Consider the following 20373-nt stretch of genomic DNA (forward strand, 5'->3'; position numbering starts at 1 on the left):
CTTCAGACTGAACCAGAGGTGCTTTGCTATAGTGAAGAATCAACCTTTTGTTCCCTATATTAATAAAAGAAACGGAAATGATTAGAATCTTAAGATTTTCCTCTAGACTTTCTGTCCCGAGAAAGAAAAGCCCCTTTACCTCCAGAAACAGTGGATAATATAGAATCTAAAATCAGAACCAAATAATTTATTTTTCTTTCCCTGAAAGGAAAGAGATACTAATCTCCATTTTGACAGCATATTAGCAAACCAGGATTTAAAGGGACACTCAAGTAAAAATTATACTTTTAAAATTCAGATAGAGTATGCAATTTTAAACAACTTTCCATTTTACTTCCATTCAAAAAAATATGCAGTCTTTTTATATTTACACTTTGCGTCATCTCCTACTAAGCATGTGCAAGAATTCACAGAATATACATATAAGCATTTGTGATTGGCTGATGTCTGTCACATGATACAAGAGTGGACATAGTAATAACTTTCAAATTTGTGAAAAAAAAATCTACTACTCATTTGAAGTTCAGACTAAGCGCTAAGAAGTCCTTTAAAAAAGAATGAATGTTTTCAACTTTAAACAAAAAAGAGGAAATATCAGGTTCAACATCAGATTGAGATTCCTCATCACCAAAGCAAACTTCCTTTAAGGGCAGATATAACTTGTAGAAGGTAAAATATGAACTGGCCTTGTTTGAAGAGAGTAGTCAGTGCCTCAGAAACTGCAGCCTTGATAAAAATGTTACCAGTATGTAAAATTATGTCAGTATTCTCCTTTAATGAACAAACAGGTGTTAATATCCAAGGAAACATCATTAGGTTGGTCTGATTGCATTAACAATTCGAAACATGAGTGTTTCAGGGGACTCAGTTTCTTGGGCAGATTTAAGGACAAAATCAGACTGCTCTATTATAGCTTTTCCCAAAGCAATGCAATAAACACTTTAACCCCCCTAAAAAGCTCCTGTGGAATGGAAATCACTTACCCCTCCTAGGTAGCTTTTTAAATAAACTCACAGGCACAATACGAGATATGCCGAACTGGAAAACAAAGCAGGAGACATTAACATAACATTAGAAGGCAGATAATGCTCATCAGAAAGCATTAATGTGTGCAAAATAACTAACAGCTAAAAGGAATTTTAGCACTTCAAAACCCTATGTGTGCATAGCCGAGGACGAATGTGCATTAACCCAACGTAGTAAACCACCCGACGCGCAAAACTAAAGAAAGACTAAAGGGACATGCGCTAGTTCGACAAGCGTTAACCCAATGTGCGCAACACACATAAACTTAAAGGCCAATGCACGAAATTCAAACTAAGCAAATAAGCAACAGACAGCCAAACTAGTACTGAAACATATCAGCAAAGAGTATAAGGAATAAAAGTATATTTTAGATCTATAAAGGGAGCACAAGTCCCTGCAACCAATTATGGAAGGTTTATGAAAAATTTCAGAAGAGGTGAAAAAAGAATCACAAACCATAACACATATATACATCCTTCTGACAAGCACTGTACACTGAGTGGAAACTAGGCCTCAATATAGACAGAAAATCCCTTTTTCTTTATAATAAAATGCACATCTTCATTCTTCAACCACCTACAGTGGAGGCAAAGTAAAGACTGAGATATCAAACAAACAGAAGTATCTCTCTAAAGATATCCTATATGATAAAAAAGTATACTAGGGAAAAGTTCAAAATAGTATTCCCATATAAACATACGTAATGTGAAAAGAGTAAAAATAATGGCGGGTACAAATGTACTCAAATGTATATATATAAATAAAACAAGGGGAGCGAACCCCCCTATAAGTGTAAAAAATTATAAGATATATGATATACCAAAGTCTCTACTTTTGATAAAGTCCAAAGGTGAATCCAAATCCAGAGAGAAAGATGAAATCTGTTAAACAGAGATTTATATATATATAAGGGAGTTGTCAGATGTGTAGAAATTTTCCAAAAGGAGGTAGCACTCTCCTCACATCAAATAGGTATGACGTCTGCAAAAAAGATAGGGAGAAAAAGAGAGGCGCTTGTGTGTATCAGTTTGGCAGGTAAAACAGCTTATATTCACCCACAATAGGGTACTCACATTTTAGTGGAGCACCCAGACAGTGCTATTAGGCGCATACTGGGTAATCAACAGCAACCCAGCTTGCTGGACTCTCCACCGTGTATACAGGAACACTTTGGCTCTAATACTAGAGCTGGTATGGATTGCCAACAGGAGAAGCTCCACAGAACTCAGGCAAGTAACAAACGACCCACAGAGACCTCCACAATGAGCAGAGTATAGCACTCAGCAAAGGTTCCAATGTAGGTTAAAAATAGAATTTATTTAAAACAATAAAATCAGGAACCATAAGGTGGGCATAAAGTGACCCTCCTTATTTAAATCTGAAGTGTTTCTCAGCACCAACGCTGTTTCATCAGGCATATAAAACATACTGATCATAGCTCTAATATATACCAACCTTACCAATCAATGCAATTTATAAAATAACATACACCTGAGAATCTCCCTCTGAGGGGTAGGTTCTCAGCATTGTAACCCTTCGTTTATAATATATATTTCTCATTAAGAAGGAATCTTTTTATATGATATGAAAATGTAGTATAAGAATTACTGTGGCGATTTTATAAACTAAAATAAAATGTTCCCAAATTATCATCATAATCTGAGTTCAGTTGTGGCCACTAACATATCAGGAATTAATTCTCTAGTGCAAATATGTAAATGTAAACAATCACTGTAATATTCGTCAATATGGACTGGTGTAATTTTACCTGATCTATCTAAAGGGGAATTGCGTGTTTTAAATGTATATTTATAAAAGGTACAACTCTATACGTACATATAATTTTGTCCGTGGCAGTATCGGGGTGGCTACAAGCGTGACGTCAGTAAAACTACCACCAATAAAAACGTCACTGCAAAATCCAAACAGAGCGTAGGATCAAGTGACTACGTAATCACGTCACATTCTAAGGAAAAGAGACTGTTGAGCAAATGTGGGAGTGTCATACCATACTATTGGAGGACTGATACGGTATTAATAAAAAACATATGACATACTAAAAATAGGAAAGTACATTTAAATGCGGTCTATGAAGGATTATAGCAATAATAAATAACATACAATCCTCCTAATAAAAATATATATATTTATGGAAAAATCGTCAATGGTAACACCTACAAATAAATATAATACGTCTAAACAATATAATTGTAAATAGAGGGGCTATTGTATTCCCATAAATCTTATTATAATAACAGGATGTTGAATCGTGAGTATCGAATCTACAAAGTGTGAATATGAGTGTAGATGATTACAACAAAAAAGATGATAAGTGCTATGTGTCTAACCAAATTATAATAATAATATAAGGACTAAAATAAATCTAAAACCAGAGAAATATATACATATAAACTCCAGTGTACAAAGCAACATTATAATTAATTGAAAGCAGCAGAATCTATTACTTCGTTGAGACCTTTAGGGAATAGAGATTGAAACTTGAATATCCAAAAGGTTTCTCTCTGTCTTAATTTAATGTATCTATTATATTGGTGGGATGAGGGAATGTGCTCAATGGGAGTAATGTGATAACTACATGGTTCTCCAAGTTGTGTCTGCACATAATGTCTAGGTACACTATGGTTAAGTAACTTCTTTTTCACATTTCGCAAATGTTCGCTCCATCTTGTGCGAACTTTGCGAGTCGTGCGACCTAAATATTGTAGGCCACATTTGCATGTAAATGCATATATTACAAAAGATGTATTACAGGTAATACAACTTAATCCTGAATACCTCTCCAGTAACATTTGCAGTGATGAACACTCGCCTATTCTAGTGGAAAGATTCCTAGCAAAGGGATATCCTCCTCCTCCTCTTATTAAAAGTAGTCAAGAGAGAGCTAGAGATCTAAATAGAACTCTAATGCTTAAGGGTAAAACAACTACAAAAAATACCACTGTTACACAAGGATCTGAAGCTTATCTCCAACCAAGGTTTATAACCCAATATAACTCCAATCATAGAGCTATTATAAAGTTATTGACCAAACATTGGCACATTTTACAAAAAGATCCAGTTCTTGAACAGGTATTGGAAAATCAACCATCATTGACTTTCAGGAGGGCACCAACCCTCAAACAAAAACTTGCACCAAGCAAGATAGTAATGTCCAAAAAAATGAAGAGAAAACCGTCTAACAAGACATCTTTAGGGATTCATAGATGTGGCCACCCTAGATGTTCTATGTGCAAATATATTACACCTAAAGAAAAATATCAATCCGATGATTGATGAATTGTACACCTAGATAGCACTCAATCTGCTAGGAGATTGAGTGCTATCTAGGTGTACAATTCATCAATCCTCGGATTGATATTTTTCTTTAACTTCACAGTACACAGCACCTCAGCCCTTCACTATTATAGTGAACCTGGATTAAAAATATATATTTTGCATTGCAAGTTACTATATCCAGTGGATGATAGGCAACCCTAACTATATTACTCCAGTAGTGCCATTAGTATCTTGTCTTTTCTATATTACACCCAAAACAGTTACTGTCACTGCGAATCTTACTGGAGAGGTATTCAGGATTAAAAATCGTATTACCTGTAATACATCTTTTGTAATATATGCATTGACATGCAAATGTGGCCTACAATATTTAGGTCGCACGACTTGCAAACTTTGCACGAGATGGAGCGAACATTTGCGAAATGTGAAAAAGAAGTTACTTAACCATAGTGTACCTAGACATTATGTGCGGACACAATTTGGAGAACCATGCAGTTATCATATTACTCCCATTGAGCACATTCCCTCATCCCACCAATAGATACATTAAATTAAGACAGAGAGAAACCTTTTGGATATACAAGTTTCAATCTCTATTCCCTAAAGGTCTCAACAAAGTAATAGATTCTGCTGCTTTCAATTAATTATGTTGCTTTGTACACTGGAGTTTATATGTATTTCTCTGGTTTTAGATTTATTTTAGTCCTTATTTTATTATTATAATTTGGTTAGACACATAGCACTTATCTTTTTTGTTAGATTAAGGATATAAGAATATACCCCCCTTTTATTAGTAGGGCACTTAGTAATCATCTACACTCATATTCACACTTTGTAGATTCGATACTCACGATTCCACATCCTATTTATTATAATAAGATTGATGGGAATACAATAGCCCCTCTATTTAAAATTATATTGTTTAGACGTATTATATTTATTTGTAGGTGTTACCATTGACGATTTTTCCATATGCATATATATATTTTATTAGGAGAATTGTATGTTATTTATTATTACTATAATCCTTCATAGACCGCATTTAAATGTACTTTTCTATTTTTAGTATGTCATATGTTTTTTTATTAATACCATATCAGTCCTCCAATAGTATGGTATGACATGCCCACATTTGCTCAACAGTCTCTTTTCCTTAGAATGTGATGTGATTACATAGTCACTTGATCCTACGCTCTGTTTGGATATTGGTGGTAGTTTTACTGACGTCACGCTTGCAGCCACCCCGACACTGCCACGGACAAAATGATATGTACGTATAGAATTGTACCTTTTATAAATATACATTTAAAACACGCATTTCCCCTTTAGATAGATCAGGTAAAATTCCACCACTCCATATTGACGAATATTACAGTGATTGTTTACATTTACATATTTGCACTAGAGAGTTTATTCCTGATATGTTAGAGGCCACAATTGAACTCAGATTATGATAATTTAGGAACATTTTATTTCAGTTTATAAAATCGCCACAGTAATTCTTATACTACATATTCATATACTATACAAAGATTCCTTCTTAATGAGAAATATATATTATAAACGAAGGGTTAAAATGCTGAAAACCTACCCCTCAGAGGGAGATTCTCAGGTGAATGTTATTTTATAAATTGCATTAATGGGTAAGGTTGGAATATATTAGAGCTATTATCAGTATGTTTTACATGCTTGATGAAACAGCGTTGCTGCTGAGAAACGCATCACATTTAAATAAGGAGGGTCACTTTATGCCCACCTTATGGTTCCTGATTTTATTGTTTTAAATCAATTCTATTTTTAACCTACATTGGAACCTTTGCTGAGTGCCATATTTTTACCACCTTCCAATCATCATCTCTGCGACTGGCTCTGCTCATTGTGGAAGTCTCTGTGGGTCGTTTGTTACTTGTCTGAGTTCTGTGGAGATTCTCCTGTTGGCAATCCATACCAGCTCTAGTATTAGTTCCTGTATACACGGTTGAGAGTCCAGCAAGCTGGGTTGCTGTTGATTACCCAGTATGCGCCAAATAGCACTGAGTGCTCCACTAAAATGTGAGTACCCTGTTGTGGGTGAATATAAGCTGTTTTACCTGCCAAACTGGTACACACAAGCGCCTCTCTTTTTCTCCATATCTTTTTTTAAAGACTGAGATATGTGTGAGGTGGGAGTTTTTTTTTAGGGCTCTAGGGGTTTGGGAATCTTTGCCTCCTCCTAGAGGTAGAGAAGAGTAATTCCCAGGAGTAATAGATTGTGGATTCTCCCCACAAAATAATTATCTTGTATGAATGTTTCAATGTGACACAAGATTTGATTTCCGAGAAAAACATTTCCCACATTCAGAACATGAAAATGATTTCTCTACTGTATGAATTATCTGATGCATATTAAGAGTTGATTTATCAATAAAACATTTCCCACATTAAGAACATGAAAACGCTTTCTCTCCTGTATGAATTTTCTGATGCGTGATAAGATGTGTTTTCCGAGCAAAACATTTCCCACATTCAGAACATAAAAATGCTTTCTCTCCGGTATGAATTTTTCTATGCCTAATAAGAGTTGATTGATCAGTAAAACATTTCCCACATTCAGTACATGAGAATGCTTTTACTCCAGTATGAATTCTCTGATGCAAAACAAGACTTCGTTTCCAAACAAAACATTTCCCACATTCAGAACATGAAAATATTTTCTCTCCTGTATGAATTTTATGGTGCATATTAAGAGTTGATTTATCAATAAAACATTTCCCACATTCAGAACATGAAAATGCTTTCTCTCCTGTATGAACTTTCTGGTGCTTAACAAAATATGATTTCCGAGCAAAACATTTCCCACATTCATAACATGAAAATTCTTTCTCTCCTGTATGAATTTTCTGGTGCATAATAAAATATGATTTCTGAGCAAAACATTTCCCACATTCAGAACACGAAAATGCTTTCTCTCCTGTATGAATTTTCTGGTGCCTATTAAGAGCTGATTTATCAATAAAACATTTCCCACATTCAGAACATGAAAATGCTTTCTCTCCTGTATGATATTTCTGGTGCTTATTAAGAGTTGGTTTATCAATAAAACATTTCCCACATTCAGAACATGAAAATTCTTTCTCTCCTGTATGAATTTTCTGGTGCATCACAAAATGTGATTTCTGAGCAAAACATTTCCCACATTCCGAACAAGAAAATGCTTTCTCTCCTGTATGAATTTTCTGATGTGTGATAAGATGTGTTTTCCGAGCAAAACATTTCCCACATTCAGAACATAAAAATGCTTTCTCTCCGGTATGAATTTTTTTATGCCTAATAAGAGTTGATTGATCAGTAAAACATTTCCCACATTCAGCACATGAGAATACTTTTACTCCAGTATGAATTCTCTGATGCAAAACAAGACTTCGTTTTCGAACAAAACATTTCCCACATTCAGAACATGAAAATGCTTTCTCTTCTGTATGAAGTTTCTGATGTAAAAGATTTGTTTTCCTGGTAAAACATTTCCCATATTCAGAACATAAATTTCCCATGTGGCTTCTTTGATTTTGATGTTTATAACATGTATCTGTATTTTCCCCATGACTAGGATTACTGCAGTTTGTAAATTCACCTGTGGATGATAAATACAATAGGAGTAATGTTATTACTTAATGACATCATTATTATATTTTGAGGATATTTTAACTATTCTAAATAAGTGCAGGCTATAACCACTACACATTTCCCCAGCTTCCTGCTAAGGCTTAAGGGCTGCTTACAAGAAATTAAAGAATATTTTTTTATTTCATAGCAAAATATACATAAAAAAGCAATAAATCATGGAACAAAATATATTTTGCGACGTTCTCAGATCCTAATATTGTACAGATGTTACAAAATACACAAGAATTATGTATATAAAAACACCCTACAATTAAGAAAAAAACTCCCACCTTTCTTTTGTAAATCAAGCTAACAGCTTAGTTTTCAAACACACCATCCGCCGCTGCAGATCCAAAGTGAGACTGTATGACGATGTAGAGCAATAACAGGACTAGTCCATCCAAACCTAGCTAGGTGCAAGCTATAAAAACGGCCAGGAGGACCGAAAATATATCAGCAAAACAGAGTAACAGCCACACAAAAAAGGCTTCAGGGAGAAGGGCTGTTACAATAAAAAAAGAAAATTTTATTTAAACAGTTTAAAATCAAGTACATGGCAGGCAAAACATCCTGACTAGTTTCGTGCTCTCAGGAGCACTTAATTATAGGAACCTATGATTAAGTGCTCCTGAGAGCACGAAACTAGTCAGGATGTTTTGCCTGTCACGTACCCGATTTTAAAATGTTTCAATAAAATTTTCTTTTTTTATTGTAACAGCCCTTCTCCCTGAAGCCTTTTTTGTGCGGCTGTTACTCTGTTTTGCTAACAGCTTAGTTTTACTAAATGTGTTTCATTAACATATTTAAAAAGCAACAACAGCATAACAAAAACATTTTCAAGTCTATTTTAATGTATGATTTATCACATCATATCTTTCACTAACCACATGGTGACATAGAAGTATATTAAATTACAAAAGATAGTGTTTCTTTTATCTAATCCAAAATTTAAAATATGTTTATCTGAGGGGCGTGTCTAAGTCACGGCCATGATCGGATGCTAAACTCAGGAGCTCCGTTGCTAATTGCAGCAATCTATGGATTATACCTAAATGAATAGCCAAGTCTGCAATCTAACCTCAAATATTAATTGGGGAGAAGATTAGGAGTCGACTGATGTTATTATCTTCAGATACCTATTGCCACAAGATCCGATCCGGCCCAACTTTTAGGCCTAACTCACTCTACTATCACCCCCCCCCCCCGGTGTTATTTCCAGCTAGCCGGGTCAAGCTACTTTTATAATTACACATGATGGAGGAGTCGCATTTGACTACACTTATTTTGCGGAAAGAATTGGAGTACAAAGCTACACGGAGGTTTGTTAGCCTTACAGGTATCATTAACAACATGTTCCCGCGAGCCAGAAACAGCCATCTTACAAGCTCAGGAGCTAGTATTACAGAGCTGGAAGAGATGGCACCTCTTATACAACAGCTCGCTATGTTTGTAACAGAGGAGCACAATGAAGCTTTTGACGGCGCTGAGGACGGCCCTGCAGTTTGGCTCTGCACTGATCACCCACCACCAGACGCAGATAGCACACCGGTAAGGAGTCAGATAGATATTGAAGTCCAGGAGAAGCAACTCTCCCCGGTAACCAACAGCACTCACTTTACCCAATGCCTTTCAACCCATGCTTAAGTGACTCGCTACATCTTGCCCTCTTACCCATTGATTCGGCCTGGGGAGGTGCGGCCGACTCCCACAGACGAGTCATGGAGCCTGCTGCCTTTGGGATTGTGAGTACTGTGGAGAGCGGAGACTGGGTATTGAACATGCCGTATTCCTCTGAACTGAACGGTTTATCTTTGTTACGGCCTCAAAACTTTGTCCTTGTCTCATACGACACCTTGGATCCAGATAGTGGCATGCAGACTGTATATAGGTTAGGAGTGGGTTAGAGAGGTTTCCTACACGACCCAACAAACTTCCTCCATTCTGTGCAGAGTGACATGTTGAAGTATAGGCTTGTTAATTTGTTCTAATTTTTTCTTGTTTAGGCAATTTGCATGGTAAGGTTTATTAGTGTTTAATGTCTTTGGGGGGTATGAAGTACATCTAATTGTCTCATGGGTTGTACTTAAGTTTCTGGTTCCAGCACTGATCTTATGCCCTGTTTTTGCAATGTATCTTTACAATAGCAGCTTAACTTATAGGTTAGGCTAATTTATTTAAAGCATAAAGGAAAATATAGCGCACACATCGCGAAAGCGAAATTTCATATGTGCAGAGCTACTTATTGTCTCCCTATGCACACCATGCCCCTTGACAATATTAAGGTGCTCAGATAGCGTAATATTGTCCCTGGTACTAACGGATGCCTAGTTACCTGTAGTAGATCTACAAAATACACTCAGCAGGTATTTATAATCTAGACTGCCTTCATAGCAGCTCTCATTTAGACCAGGAGAGCTGTTACCTGTGTTTAGCATGCTCGCTGCTGTAGTAGGGTATATATATTTTTAATGTAGACAAGAAGTTGTTCCACTGGCTTATGAGTATCCGCGCTGCTATCGGTGACTGAAAGAAATTAAGGTATTTGTTCTCACCTCTGTTCGTCTCATCCGTCTTACCCCTCACGTTGGATCTCTCCGCTCTGTTTCTCCGCTCTGTGGCGGTTGCGGGATTCCTCCGATGGCGTCTGACGTCACTCCCTCGTGACCGGTCCTGACCTATGGCGGGGCAGACTTGGCGAACAGCTATCCAGGCACCTAACAGTTTACACCGGTCTTGGCAGCAAGGAAATGCAGGTGTGTACCCGGAGCTCCCTCGGGTAAACCCGGGCTGTACGCCCTGTAGCAGCACACAAAGGCCCTTCTCCTTGGCCAAAATTTCAAAAATAGTACAAGAAATGCTGCTTAGGTAAAAATGTGGTAGCTTTATTCAAACAATTAAAACTCTTCAAGCTATCGTGCAGTAAACTTTAAATAGAAAATGAATTGTCACAGAAATAGGCCAGTCTGACGCGTTTCGGCTCTTATGCCTTATTCATAGACTATATCTACTCATTCTTCCTGTGGGGCTTTAAATGCCCCCTCACATTCTCATTGGTTGCCTACAACTGTGAATCATCACTCTCATCCCTTTTGCTTGTCTGTTATTGGTTTCAATAAGACTCCTATTTTTTTAAAAGTTAACAAGCATTCTAACAATTGTTATTATTTGGGATAAAACTGTGAGTGGGCATTAAGAAACCAAACTAAGTTTGCACAAATAATTAATGGTGCACACTAATATAAAGAGTGGTTTCCATAGCCAAACACACAGTACTTATCCCAAAAAGTCTGCATACAATGATTTGTATATGCAGGTCTAAGGACGTAAGATGCCCAGATTAAACCGAGTGCACAGTGTTAACTTACAGCTGAGATCATCAGCTGTTGAATAGATACGAGTGGAAGGAGGGTGTATATAGAGGTGTGTAGGGGGAGTCTTATTGAAACCAATGACAGACAAGCAAGAGGGAGGAGAGTGATGATTCACAGTTGTAGGCAACCAATGAGAATGTGAGGGGGCATTTAAAGCCCCACAGGAAGATTGAGTAGATATAGTCTATGAATAAGGCATAAGAGCCGAAACACGTCAGACTGGCCTATTTCTGTGACAATTCATTTTCTATTTAAAGTTTACTGCACGATAGCTTGAAGAGTTTTAATTGTTTGAATAAAGCTACCACATTTTTACCTAAGCGGCATTTCTTGTACTATATATATTTTTATTTTATTTTTTTTTGTTTTACTATTTCTCCCCTCAGCCCTAGCCGAGCCCCCCCCCTAATCTGCCCTACGTAAATGCGTAAATATAGTTTATATGTTACTTTCCATGACCCATCTGTAGTTAAAGCTACCACTAGACCTGAAATGCAGATGATTATTATTAAGAACTTCTTTTGATATATCGTATGTGGTTTTTATGTATTTAATAATGTCATAAGCTCATTAGCTATATTATCTCCACTGTATCCTGAGACTTACTCACTCCCAATTATATGTCCTATAGTATTCTATAATTAATGAAAATGCATCTAGGTAGCATGGGTAATTTACTGATAAACCCTTATGTCACACTATATTTCACAGCCCACTCTAACAGCAACCTATCTTATACCTGCCAACTTAAAGTCTCCCTTTCGATATTATACATATTCTACCTAGACTCATTTATATCCCAGTCTGCCCCTCTAGGGATTCTCATTTGCATGGCCTTTGTGTGGTTGAAAAGCCACATACACCTGTGATCACTTCCCTTCACAAATCATAATTTCACTACCTCCTATATCCCCATATATTCCTCTCTCCCTTTCAGGTGATTTATATTCTCTACTAACATTTATCTGCCTCCTCATCAACATTCGATTTTAGACTTGTTGACATCAGATGTGGGATTGGGTGATTTGGACTTTATTTTCCCTTTGACTTCAATGGGATATACTCCTATAATACAGTGACTGCTCATGTTTAGATGATGACCTAACAGTCTAAAATACTCGTACAGTTCTGTTGCTTTATCTAATATAAGTGCTCGAGATTATGTCTATCTAGCCATAACTTTATATTCTGCTATTTGCATATGCAGGTTCATGTGGCATAGCTAATACAAGTAACATCACTGTTCCCTTTCTTTACACATCTCAGATGTAGCTATCAATAATGTGGTTTTATGTGGGGTGGGACATGGGGGAGTATAATTAGAGGTAATTGTATATTAATGCTGGTATATTTATCTGGCTCATTATAGTTGTTTGTACTATATTCGGTATGCAAGTTACAGACTCCCAAATATGCCTAACCTGCTGATTGAGTTAATTTTTACATCTTCCCTTAGGAGAGTACTTAACCAACACATACCCAGATAGGGTTGATATGCTTAACTTTATTGTCATTTTCTTATTTTTTTTTAAATTATTTTATTATTCTCGCTCATGCTTTTTCACCGCTCACAATTGAATGCATGTATGAGCGTAGTTCTTGGCAAAGACCAATATGTCCCAACCTTTAATGGCCTCATAGCTAGTTGAAACTTAGAGCATATGATTTAGATAGAGGAATTTTATACCATGTTATGCTGGAAATGGAGAAATTTATTCATTACACCCCCTATAAGTTAACAGTGCAGAATATGGCAATTTATAGTGGAAGGATTCTATCACACTATAATCTTCATTTTAGAAACTTCCCCTCAGCACTACTGAGTTTAGAGATTACATTTCCGCCACATTGATCTAAATGTCTCCTAGATAGTTTACTATTCTAATAAAAAACCAAAGTTTGTGTTATGCAATTGTTATTTTGTGGGTGAAATTATTAAGCTTATACGAATAATATATAAATATGTATGTTTCTTACAGACTACTTTTGGTTTAGTAGAGGACTATCGGTCACATTCTGTTAATAGAAGGTTCCCAATAACTTTGCATATATATTTGTATTGTTCCAGCATAAGAGCTACAGTATTAGAGTACTAAGCATCGTGCACACCACATGATCTTTCTAAGCTCTATATATCATTGCTAATATATATATATATAATTTTATATCTATTGAATGTTTGTCATAACCTAGTTAGAGAGTTCTGCATACGTTTTACTACATATTGTACTCAGCCATATCTACAGCCAACTTCTCATCAATATCTCCTTGGTCCAAGAGTGACCACTTTAAATGCTACCCCTCCTTTATTTTGTTCATAAGTAAGACCCGAGAGTGGCCCTGGACGTTTTAGAAGAAATTGATTACAGTTGATCGAGTTTCATGTAGCCATCTTATGATGGCCCACTATTTTTTTTCACTGATATTTAGACTATTAGATACTGTTAAATTGACCCGTCCCCTTATCCCCCTCCTTCTTGAGCGTCTCTCGCCCGCTGCATCCCCCCTCCCCTATAAAACTATAGAGCTACCCCCTCCCTAGCCCTAACCTTTCCTGAATAGATACCTTAATCTTCTTTTTATATAGCTGGGAGAGGACCATTCTTATTTCTGTTACAATTATGATTCACTATAATAAAACTGAAGTCTCTTTAGGAGATAGCCCACACTTTATAGTAACGTTTGTGATACTTGATTACATTACATTGCTAATTATATTGTGTATTCATCGATCTGTAAATGTTCTGGGGCATACCCTATATTCTGTATTTGTTTATGACTTCAATAAAAATTATAAAAATAAAAAAAATAATAATATGTTTATCTTGTTTATAAAATAGACAAATGTTCATAGTTTACCAAATTATAAAAGACATCAAATAATATTATCTGTAATGTTATGTAAACATAACGCAGTATCGACTTTAAAAAGTATGACAATTTAAACCACAATTTAAACCTTTTAAGACAATACCAGATTTCGATCCAGATTACAAGTGGTACACTAATAATAGTGCGGGTGTGATTTAGCTGGACCACGATAAAATTAGAGCAAAAAAATTCATTTTTTACAAGTCCATGTTAAAACAAATTTACCAGAGAAGGTTTAGCCCAGCAGACATAGATAGTGGGATGTACAAGGCGCCTAAATGAAAGGCCGAGGTGATAATGAATGAGAACGTACATAAATAAAAGCATACAATAAAAACAGTGATAATAAAATCGAAATTATACAATAAAAATCAGCATGGATCCATGTGAACTGTACAGTAATTACAAGTGACAGGTGGAGTGCATAAAGTTGGTGTGAGTACCAAATATGAAGCTAGTGAGCAACAGTGGATGGCAAAAGTAAAAACAAAAGTCCAGCAACAAATGAAATGCATAAGTCCTGCAAATGTCCAAAAGTGAATCGTGTCAATTGGTCCTATGTGAAGAAAAAAAAAGAGATCAAAAAATGGTTCCTTGGTGAAGTAAAAGTGAAAAAATCCAAAAAGTGAAAAAAAAAAAACAGGTGGGGTGCTATATACTTCTTTTATTTCATATATAGTTCTGCAAGTCCCCGTAAAAAAATTAAAAATAATAGTGTAGATGGTACAGGTCTATTGAATAATATTAAAATAGTTCTTACCCGTTGTTGACGCGTTTCGGCATATATAAGGCCTTTTACAAGACTAATAAAGTTGGGGCATCACTGGCTTTATATACGGTGACTGATCAAATCATAAATGATCATTTTGGCGCCAAAATAGTGATACACCCACTTCCTGTTTAGGGAATTATGGGTTTTTGGGATGCATAGAGATTATTAGAAATAGTGATACGCCCACTTCCTGTTTAGGGAATTATGGGTTTTTGAGATGCATTGAGATTATTGAAAATATGGTTATAGCATAAAGCTTATAAAACATAGAAAAAGAAAGGTAGCATAGATGCGTAGGTGCATGATCCTAATATAGTGATGTTAACATATGTATCACTGACCTTTCCATGTGTGTATGTTGATCGGCCGTGTCCATAGCGTCATTTCCGGTATAGGTAAATGACGTAATTTCCAGTTTCACTTTTACCGGAAATGTATATGGGAATAATTAAAAGTGATACATAGCTATCGGCAGTTAGGAAAAAGGAAATTCCAGTAGTTGAGGATGTCAGGAACATGATCCCAAACTGGTGACAGTGAAATGAGACCATAATGTGAGAACTTGTATATCTGGCTCCTAGTATGAGACCTCAGAGATAGTAGCATTTGGTCATGTAGAACTGATCCGGAGGGGATGAGGATAAAACAGACAATCCAAAAAACAATTATAATAAGATTCAATTATAATAGGATTCCTTACAAAATAAAATTATAAATAAGTGAATATATTAGCCTCATCCGTAGCGTCATTTACGGTGCGGATAAGTGGCATTATTTCCCGGGCCGGAAATGTACAAAGGGAAATTTATACATCATGATCACAATCCCAAACAAGGAGGAGGGTGGATACATTGAATAGATCCATAATATTAACTTTGTAGGTGGATACATATTACCTTTGAGAGTGGATACATAATATTAACTTGTAAATCTGAACACAAGAAATGTGTTTAAGTTTGTACTTGTAATAAAACATTAAAAAACAATAAAGTGAGATATAGAGTATAGGAGAGGGTTATTTCCGTTTGGTTGGTTAGAATCTACTCCAAGATTTACTGGAAAACATAATTTATGTAAGAACTTACCTGATAAATTCATTTCTTTCATATTAGCAAGAGTCCATGAGCTAGTGACGTATGGGATATACATTCCTACCAGGAGGGGCAAAGTTTCCCAAACCTCAAAATGCCTATAAATACACCCCTCACCACACCCACAATTCAGTTTAACGAATAGCCAAGAAGTGGGGTGATAAAAAAGTGCGAAAGCATATAAAATAAGGAATTGGAATAATTGTGCTTTATACAAAATCATAACCACCACAAAAAAGGGCGGGCCTCATGGACTCTTGCTAATATGAAAGAAATGAATTTATCAGGTAAGTTCTTACATAAATTATGTTTTCTTTCATGTAATTAGCAAGAGTCCATGAGCTAGTGACGTATGGGATAATGATTACCCAAGATGTGGATCTTTCCACACAAGAGTCACTAGAGAGGGAGGGATAAAATAAAGACAGCCAATTCCTGCTGAAAATAACCAACACACAAAATAAAGTTTAACGAAAAACATAAGCAGAAGATTCAAACTGAAACCGCTGCCTGAAGTACTTTTCTACCAAAGACTGCTTCAGAAGATGGTAGAATTTAGTAAAAGTATGCAAAGAGGACCAAGTTGCTGCTTTGCAAATCTGATCAACCGAAGCTTCATTCCTAAACGCCCAGGAAGTAGAAACTGACCTAGTAGAATGAGCTGTAATTCTCTGAGGCGGAGTTTTACCCGACTCAACATAGGCAAGATGAATTAAAGATTTCAACCAAAATGCCAAAGAAATGGCAGAAGCTTTCTGGCCTTTTCTAGAACCAGAAAAGATAACAAATAGACTAGAAGTCTTTCTGAAAGATTTAGTAGCTTCAACATAATATTTCAAAGCTCTAACAACATCCAAAGAATGCAACGATTTCTCCTTAGAATTCTTAGGATTAGGACATAATGAAGGAACCACAATTTCTCTACTAATGTTGTTGGAATTCACAACTTTAGGGAAAAATTCAAAAGAAGTTTGCAACACCGCCTTATCCTGATGAAAAATCAAAAAAGGAGACTCACAAGAAAGAGCAGATAATTCAGAAACTCTTCTGGCAGAAGAGATGGCCAAAAGGAACAAAACTTTCCAAGAAAGTAATTTAATGTCCAATAAATGCATAGGTTCAAACGGAGGAGCTTGAAGAGCCCCCAGAACCAAATTCAAACTCCAAGGAGGAGAAATTGACTTAATGACAGGTTTTATACGAACCAAAGCTTGTACAAAACAATGAATATCAGGAAGAATAGCAATCTTTCTGTGAAAAAGAACAGAAAGAGCAGAGATTTGTCCTTTCAAGGAACTTGCGGACAAACCTTTATCTAAACCATCCTGAAGAAACTGTAAAATTCTCGGAATTCTAAAAGAATGCCAAGAAAAATGATGAGAAATACACCAAGAAATATAAGTCTTCCAGACTCTATAATATATCTCTCTAGATACAGATTTACGAGCCTGTAACATAGTATTAATCACAGCGTCAGAGAAACCTCTTTGACGAAGAATCAAGCGTTCAATCTCCATACCTTTAAATTTAAGGATTTAAGATCCTGATGGAAAAAAGGACCTTGTGACAGAAGGTCTGGTCTTAACGGAAGAGTCCACGGTTGGCAAGAGGCCATCCGGACAAGATCCGCATACCAAAATCTGTGAGGCCATGCCGGAGCTACCAGCAGAACAAACGAGCATTCCTTCAGAATCTTGGAGATTACTCTTGGAAGAAGAACTAGAGGCGGAAAGATATAGGCAGGATGATACTTCCAAGGAAGTGATAATGCATCCACTGCCTCCGCCTGAGGATCCCGGGATCTGGACAGATACCTGGGAAGTTTCTTGTTTAGATGGGACGCCATCAAATCTATTTCTGGAAGTTCCCACATTTGAACGATCTGAAGAAATACCTCTGGGTGAAGAGACCATTCGCCCGGATGCAACGTTTGGCGACTGAGATAATCCGCTTCCCAATTGTCTACACCTGGGATATGAACCGCAGAGATTAGACAGGAGCTGGATTCCGCCCAAACCAAAATTCGAGATACTTCTTTCATAGCCAGAGGACTGTGAGTTCCTCCTTGATGATTGATGTATGCCACAGTTGTGACATTGTCTGTCTGAAAACAAATGAACGATTCTCTCTTCAGAAGAGGCCAAAACTGAAGAGCTCTGAAAATTGCACGGAGTTCCAAAATATTGATCGGTAATCTCACCTCCTGAGATTCCCAAACTCCTTGTGCCGTCAGAGATCCCCACACAGCTCCCCAACCTGAGAGACTTGCATCTGTTGAAATTACAGTCCAGGTCGGAAGCACAAAAGAAGCCCCCTGAATGATCTGTCCACCACGTTAGAGAGTGTCGAACAATCGGTTTTAAAGATATTAATTGAGATATCTTTGTGTAATCCTTGCACCATTGATTCAGCATACAAAGCTGAAGAGGTCGCATGTGAAAACGAGTAAAGGGGATCGCGTCCGATGCAGCAGTCATAAGACCTAGAATTTCCATGCATAAGGCTACCGAAGGGAATGATTGTGACTGAAGGTTTCGACAAGCTGCCATCAGTTTTAGACGCCTCTTGTCTGTTAAAGACAGAGTCATGGACACTGAATCTATTTGGAAACCCAGAAAGGTTACCCTTGTCTGAGGAATCAATGAACTTTTTGGTAAATTGATCCTCCAACCATGATCTTGAAGAAACAACACAAGTCGATTCGTATGAAATTCTGCTAAATGTAAAGACTGAGCAAGTACCAAGATATCGTCCAAATAAGGAAATACCACAATACCCTGTTCTCTGATTACAGACAGAAGGGCACCGAGAACCTTTGTAAAAATTCTTGGAGCTGTAGCAAGGCCAAACGGCAGAGCCACAAACTGGTAATGCTTGTCCAGAAAAGAGAATCTCAGGAACCGATAATGATCCGGATGAATCGGAATATGCAGATATGCATCCTGTAAATCTATTGTGGACATATAATTCCCTTGCTGAACAAAAGGCAAGATAGTCCTTACAGTTACCATCTTGAACGTTGGTATCCTTACATAACGATTCAATATTTTTAGATCCAGAACTGGTCTGAAGGAATTCTCCTTCTTTGGTACAATGAAGAGATTTGAATAAAACCCCATCCCCTGTTCCTGAACTGGAACTGGCATAATTACTCCAGTCAACTCTAGATCTGAAACACAATTCAGAAATGCTTGAGCTTTTACTGGATTTACTGGGACACGGGAAAGAAAAAAAATCTCTTTGCAGGAGGTCTCATCTTGAAACCAATTCTGTACCCTTCTGAAACAATGTTCTGAATCCAAAGATTGTGAACAGAATTGATCCAAATTTCTTTGAAAAAACGTAACCTGCCCCCTACCAGCTGAGCTGGAATGAGGGCCGCACCTTCATGTGGACTTAGAAGCAGGCTTTGCCTTTCTGGCTGGCTTGGATTTATTCCAGATTGGAGATGGTTTCCAAACTGAAACTGCTCCTGAGGATGAAGGATCAGGTTTTTGTTCTTTGTTGAAACGAAAGGAACGAAAACGATTATTAGCTCTGTTTTTACCCTTAGATTTTTTATCCTGTGGTAAAAAAGTTCCTTTCCCACCAGTAACAGTTGAAATAATAGAATCCAACTGAGAACCAAATAATTTGTTACCCTGGAAAGAAATGGAAAGTAGAGTTGATTTAGAAGCCATATCAGCATTCCAAGTCTTAAGCCATAAAGCTCTTCTAGCTAAAATAGCTAGAGACATAAACCTGACATCAACCCTGATAATATCAAAGATGGCATCACAGATAAAATTATTAGCATGCTGAAGAAGAATAATAGTATCATGAGAATCATGATGTGTTACTTGTTGCGCTAAGGTTTCCAACCAAAAAGTTGAAGCTGCAGCAACATCAGCCAAAGATATAGCAGGTCTAAGAAGATTACCTGAACACAGATAAGCTTTTCTTAGAAAGGATTCAATTTTCCTATCTAAAGGATCCTTAAACGAAGTACCATCTGACGTAGGAATAGTAGTACGTTTAGCAAGGGTAGAAATAGCCCCATCAACTTTAGGGATTTTGTCCCAAAATTCTAATCTGTCAGACGGCACAGGATATAATTGCTTAAAACGTTTAGAAGGAGTAAATGAATTACCCAATTTATCCCATTCTTTGGAAATTACTGCAGAAATAGCATTAGGAACAGGAAAAACTTCTGGAATAACCACAGGAGATTTAAATACCTTATCCAAACGTTTAGAATTAGTATCAAGAGGACCAGAATCCTCTATTTCTAAAGCAATTAGAACTTCTTTAAGTAAAGAACGAA

The 20373-nt window shown here is 36.7% G+C and overlaps 1 protein-coding gene across 1 annotated transcript in view; it reads right to left on the reverse strand.

The window, feature by feature from the left end:
- Window positions 1-6743: 6743 nt before the first annotated feature.
- LOC128658024 (zinc finger protein 585B-like) overlaps window positions 6744-20373 on the reverse strand; it is a 192202-nt gene continuing 178572 nt past the window's right edge. The window contains exon 9 of the mRNA XM_053712466.1: window positions 6744-7933. Coding sequence (XP_053568441.1) covers window positions 6744-7933 — 1190 coding nt within the window. The remainder of the gene's footprint in view (window positions 7934-20373) is intronic.

Source organism: Bombina bombina, chromosome 4, assembly GCF_027579735.1.
Source record: "Bombina bombina isolate aBomBom1 chromosome 4, aBomBom1.pri, whole genome shotgun sequence".
NCBI lineage: Eukaryota > Metazoa > Chordata > Amphibia > Anura > Bombinatoridae > Bombina > Bombina bombina.